Source organism: Monopterus albus, unplaced genomic scaffold, assembly GCF_001952655.1.
Source record: "Monopterus albus unplaced genomic scaffold, M_albus_1.0 scaffold278.1, whole genome shotgun sequence".
In the NCBI taxonomy this organism is placed as follows: Eukaryota; Metazoa; Chordata; class Actinopteri; order Synbranchiformes; family Synbranchidae; genus Monopterus; species Monopterus albus.
Genome location: NW_018128158.1, coordinates 316,428 through 322,955, shown reverse-complemented (window position 1 = coordinate 322,955; position 6,528 = coordinate 316,428). Strand labels below are relative to the sequence as shown.

The following is a 6,528-nucleotide window of genomic DNA, read 5'->3' as shown; positions in this document are numbered from 1 at the left end:
TTTGGTCTTGCCCATAGTGGAGAAGTTGGAGTCTGATAGATTGAGTGTGTGGACAGGTGTCTTTTATACAGGTAACGAGTTCAAACAGGTGCAATTAATACAGGCAATGAGTGGAGGATAGGAGGGCTTCTTAAAGACAAACTAACAGGTCTGTGAGAGCCAGAATTCTTGCTGGTTGGTAGGTGATCAAATACTTATTTCATGCAATAAAATGGAAATAAATTATTTAAAAATCTAACAATGTGATTTACTGGAAATTTTTTTTTTGGTAGATTCTGTCTTCCACAGTTGAAGTGTACCTATGATGAAAATTGCAGAACTGTCCACTCTCTGTAAGTGGGAAAACTTGAAAACTCGGCAGTGTATCAAATACTTATTTGCCCCACTGTATATATTCACACACAGTGTCTTGCCCAAGGACACTCTGAATCTCGGTGCCTGCAGTCCACATGCAATGTTTACACCATAAAGGTGTAAACATTGCACTATGCATGCCAAATCAACTATTAGCAGATCATTTTTGCTAATGTTACTATTGGACATACTGCCAACTATCCCTGAATTACTTTGATACAAAAGATCTCGTCTTGGTCACTGTGCACAAGACAACCAGGCACAGGGACGGTTTCTTACTCCAGGCCATCACTCTGATGAACACTCAACCAATGACAGTATGACTGGGCCATAACCCTCAGCGCAATAACTCTGAATATATCTCGTACAGACCATACTGATTCGTACAGGCCTGTTTCCTGCATTGTTTACTGCTTATTTTGCATTGTTTGCACTGTTTGTTGCTTGTTAATACTGCTTATTTTTGGTATATTACACAGCCGATGTTAGTTACTGTTTACTTGTCCCTTGCCCTGGTCTCTATTTTAAGTACTCTGTTTTTATTCTACCTCATTCCTATTATCTCATCTCGATGATCATTCTCCTGTCTGTCTGCATTTTATTACTGCCTGTTTATACTGCTTAATTTTGCATCGTTTGCCCTGGTTGTTGCTTGTTAACACTGACAATTTTTTTTGTTATACAGCCTTACGATGGTCTACTGTTTACTTGCCCCTTGCATGGGAATATGTACGTGCACATTGAGAGCAGATGTACCAGAGTCAAATTCCTCGTGTGTCCGACACACCTGCCAATAAAGCAGATTCTAATTATTAGATCGTAAGCCATAATTATAAAACATAAGTACCAACAGTTTTGTAAACCGACAGCTAGTCCCAGTTTGTGACTCTCATGCGTTACAGTCACAAAGATAATCTGATGTTAGCGTGCGAAAATGAGACTTGCGAACAGTTTTAACCCTGCACCTTCGTTTCATAACACACTACCAAATTCTGAAGGAATTTCTCGAATCCTCATTCGCGATGCCGCTTATCTTTGAGATTAAAATCCGCGGAAAACACTGTGTTTTGTATGGGCAACAAGAATGACCTAAAAGAAAAACTCACCACACAACTGCACACATGTTTTCTTCGGAGAGGCCATCGTAGAGTTACACTAAAATGATTCCGTAGATCACGAGTACTAAACATCTAAACTTCCAACAGTTCCGCTACATCTACTTCTTTGGGGTAAAAAGGCAGCCGACATCGCCAACGTTGCATTACTGCCCTCTGCTGGCCCTATAGTGTCCGGTTTGTCAGGTCTTCCATTGATTTTTCCCTTCAGTCCGATTCGATTCAGGGAGCCGACTGGACAGTCAGTTCAGTTTCTGTTTGGGATATGACAAACAGAAAACTGGGAAACTGAATTCCGTTTTCTAAAAGTATATTTCTTAGTTGTCAGATCAATGTAAAATTAATGACGTGTCCAATAGAAAAACAGAAAATAGATAAAATATGTCAGCAACTTGAACGTTTATACAGAAACATTTGATTAAACATTTATAAGCATCCATATATGGCTGGGATGGAGGCTAATCTGTGTTATAGTGATAGGCTACTTTCAGTGATCTGGACTGGGTTTGTTTCAGTTTCATTCTGATGTCAGTGGCTGCATGTCCATGTGTTATTAGGTAACATTATACAAGCACCACAGTCACATCTTCCCATAATAGAGCACAGGCAAGCAAGTGCTAACACTTTTAGCAAATTAAAATGTAACATACACAGCTATCAAGCTACATGCTACATGTCTTTGTAATTACGCACAGACATTCATGTGAGATGTACATATTTAAGAAAAAGAAAAGATGTACTCATCCATGGATGTGTTGTGTCTGTGTTACAGTGCCGTACATAAGGGTTTCCCTGCTGCTCCTGCCATCATGCTCCCATTCAGCTTATAGTCTTTACACTGGGATGAAGTCATGAAAATAAAATACTGTTTACTATACCATGTGGAAGTTTTACACTGATTAAAATGCTATAGTTTAAAATATACAATAGAAAGAGTGACCATTTACAGGGATGGGCAATTATTTTCAAATATTTCAATAGCAATAAAATAAAATAAAAAAAATTGCATATTTCCTGCAACTATGCTTTTTTCTTTAAAAACAAAGAGCCATTGCTTTTATTGGTGGCTGGCAATAACGAGAATTGGCAGCCACGAGTGTTTGTGTGTTTTGTTCAACCACATATATGACGTGGATGGCTCACAGTGACACAACTTAGTATCAACTACAGGCTCCTTTTACAAAAGACAAGTGATAGAACAAAACTCAGATCATCTACTGTTATGGTTTGTGTCTGTGCTTCCTGTTTTTCTGTTGTTTTTTCCCGGATTCCGTCTTTCCCTGCCTGTCACATCTCCACCAGCATACTCACTCATCATTGCATGCACCTGCCCCTCATTATCTCCCAGTTCAGTCTGTTACATATACCCTACTTTTCCATTTACTCCCCACTGGTTTGTTTGTCGACACTCACCTGTTCCCTGACATGCTACCCGACTCTTCAGCTCTCTGTTCCCTGGCTCTGCACTCTCCAGTCCTCCACTTGCCTACACATAGACACACAAAGAAATTCTTGAAAGCAACTTTATACCCTGCAGATGTCCCAATCAAGACAGCAAGTAAAGTCAGTCAGACCGCCATCACTCATTTTCAGTTACAATTTTTTCTTAAGTGTGAGATGAGGGTGTGCGCTTACGAGATCTTGGGAAGTTTAGCAAAATCTCCCAAAGTCCCTCTTTTTTTCAGTTTTCACTCATACTTTGCATATTCTTTGGTCTGACTCTCACCATTATTTTTTTAATGATTTTTGTGTTCATATAGACTGCCAATGTGTAGTGAAAATAAATGGACTGAAGAGGAAATTGCTGCTGTGTAGAATCCAGTAGGGGGTGTGTCCTGCATGGGCTGCTGAAGAAGCCCTTGTAATCAGATTTTATGATTCACAGGGTGCAGACTACACACGTAGGACACAGGTCTAGAAAAGCCTGACAGGAAAGAGGATCCTTCTGTCTACTGCCAGTCTCAGAACATCATGACACAGACTAAACTGGGTAAAGATGTATCATCTTTCTAAATATCCATATTCATTCATCTGATTCTGAGCACTTCAACCTACCCACAGCAGTGAAATGCTTCTTTTGTGCTTTTTTATCTGCATATTAAGGAGGCTATGTAACAAAGAATTTTTACAGACATTGGGGGGTTACCACATAAAAGCCTACTTTTGCTACTGTTACATTCTTTTGACCTTTACTATCCCAGTAAGGGTTTAATGTCATTGTAATTGGAATTTCATAGAGAGTGTGAACAGATCTCATGGCAGCATGGTGTGTCTGCTGGTTAAACATGATCAACCTGTTTGGTCACAGTCTCTGATTGCAGCCTTAGTCAAGATTTACAGACAACATGTGAAAAGAAAGACAGGAAACTCATTAACTGGGATATGAGTGAAGTCTTAGGAGCCACTAAAGATTTAGTCTTTGTCCAGTCATTCAAAGGTTTTACATTTCATATATTTTTTATTAAGAGCAACTGCACAGTTCTTTATACAGAAGAAAATGAAACAAAAAACAAGAGAATAAATAAATATCACATATGCATTAAAATGCTAAATGGTCCAAAACTGTACAACAGTAAAGTAAAAACATGAACCAGCCACATCTAGACACAATGGTGTCTTTTCCTTCAGCATCATTTCAAAAGTTGAGTAATGAAAAAAACTACAGCAACAAAAAACAATCTATGAAGGATAATCACCTTTATTGGCCAAGTATGTTACACACAAGGAATTTGTTTCCAGTACAGAACCGATGGCAGCCATCTGCGGTGCCACCTCAACCGATGGCTCTAACCATCGGGGGCAACAAGGGGGGTTGTTCAGTGTCTTGCCCAAGGACACTTTGACTGCTGGCACTGAGATTCAAACCTTCAACCTTCTGGTTGGGAGACGACTGCTCTACCCACCACACCACTGTCGCCTCTCCTAATTATTAAGTCATTATTAAAGTATAAATCAAGCTAACAAAATTATCAAAATATTTAGCAAATAAAAATTCCTTTGAAAGTAAGGAAACCCCACACACTGGTTAACAGTTTGGTTGTTGTCATGTCTCAGAAGCCAGGAGCCCTCTAATGGAGACAGCTGTGGGAGCTATGGGAGGCTCCACACTGGGAGCCACAGAGGATCCAGTGGACAAGACCCTGTCAGTGATGACTGCAGCTGGCCCACTGAAACCACTGATAGAGGAAGTCAGGACAGTGGGTGCTCTGGGCCTGGGGAGCCTTATTGGGGCCACAGCACTGACCACAGCGATGACCTCAGTCATAGCCAGTGTAATTTTAGCAGCAGTAGTGGCTTCAGTGTTGATGACCACAAGAAGCTGTGGCACCTCCCAAACAGTCTGTTGGATTGTGGGCACTGTTAGCAGAACCACACTTGGGGATGACATCCAATGGATTGTGAAAAATCACGGCATGGTAGGCCTCCTGTGGGCACTGAGCATATTCACTGTGTTTCAACTGCCCCTTCACTTTATATTTAGGTTCCTCTGGAAGCAGGGAGAGGCCTGTTCAACACTAGGATCTGTAGATTCTCAGCAGAGACAGAGAGTGGTTGTCCAGGTAAAGTAGAGGATCCTGACACTGGAAAAGGGAGGCAGCACCAGCGGGATGGAGCCCAGGACAACATGAATCATTGAGAGAAGGCAGAGAGAGGAGATAGAGAGGATGAAGATGAAAAGTGAAAAGGCAGAGATGAAGCAAAGAACCATCCAAGACTGGAACGACACCATGGTGATCAAATATGTGGACTTCTTGGCTTTCTCAGGAATACCAATGGCAGTGGTTTCCAGTTACATCAGGGTTTGGGGTGTTTGGTTATGGAGGACACCAGTCTGTGTTTATAGTGCTTTTGGCCTTTGGTTAGTGTCATAACATATTTGCTTCTGAAATCTTCTGACTTTAAGTTTTGGATGTTGGTAGGATGCAAGGGAATGCTTGCAATGTTTCTTATCGCCATGTTGACCTTACATGCTGGACAAGTGGTTGTAACAACTGCCATGAAGATGGGAGTGGCAGGGCAGAATCAGTCCAGATAATACATCACCACTCATATGAACTATCAGTCCTCTCTGGAAGTTTTGAATTCAGCTTTCTTTGTGGCAAAAATGTGTCAGCTGGGATTGGGGGCTACAGTAGGGGGAGCAATGGTGAGACAAGCAGCTGGAGAGGTAAAAGTCATAACAGGGACAGCTCTAATCATAGGAGGTTTACTTGCTGGGGTGGAAGTTTTACATTTGGTCCTAGGAGAAGGTGGGAAAGGCGGGGCATTTCTATGTGGAAAAACTACAGTGAGCAGCAGTTTTCGGAAATGAATGAGGCTTTGTTTTTATAAAACTATATATCTGAGAGTTTCTTTTGAAAATTCATGTCCTTTTTAAGAACCAATGGTTCAATGGAACCACAGACAAGTGGGGAAGTTAAAAAGTATTGAGAGACAGACTGACACATTGCTGGACTGATGTTTTGATGGGATTTTCTGAAAATAATAAAATATAGAATAACTCCAAACAAATACTGTAAAGCTTAATTCTAGCCATTTTGACTTGATTGTTATTTTACTATATTATGTTCATTATAACAATGTGTTTTGCCCAAATCTTCTCAAATCCCTCATTGTAGTGTTTCATTTGTCTTGTCAAGTGGGGCTCTAAATCAAATTAAACTGAACTGATCAATTCCAGCCCTTTATGAATAGATTAAAATCAAGGACCATGACGTCGCCCGGCATGGCGCAGCCGGGGCCCCACCCTGGAGCCAGGCCCGGGGTTGGGGCTCGAATGTGAGCGCCTGGTGGCCGGGCCTCCCCTCATGGGGCCCGGCCAGGCTTAGCCCGAATGAGCGACGTGGGGACGTCCTCCCGTGGGCCCACCACCTGCAGGAGGATCCGTAAAGGGCCGGTGCACAATGGATTGGGCAGCAGTCAAAGGCAGGGGCCCTGATTACCCGACCTCTGGAAAAGGAGACTAGCCTTGGGGACATGGAATGTCACCTCGCTGGTGGGGAAGGAGCCCGAGCTTGTGCAGGAGGTTGAGAGGTACCGGCTAGATATAGTTGGGCGC

The 6,528-nt window shown here is 41.9% G+C and overlaps 1 protein-coding gene across 1 annotated transcript in view; it reads right to left on the bottom strand.

The window, feature by feature from the left end:
• rrp15 (ribosomal RNA processing 15 homolog) overlaps positions 1-1,584 on the bottom strand; it is a 25,227-nt gene extending 23,643 nt beyond the window's left edge. Inside the window, exon 1 of the mRNA XM_020622330.1 lies at positions 1,461-1,584. Coding sequence (XP_020477986.1) covers positions 1,461-1,497 — 37 coding nt within the window. The 5' untranslated portion in view covers positions 1,498-1,584. The remainder of the gene's footprint in view (positions 1-1,460) is intronic.
• Between the last annotated feature and the right edge of the window lie 4,944 nt (positions 1,585-6,528).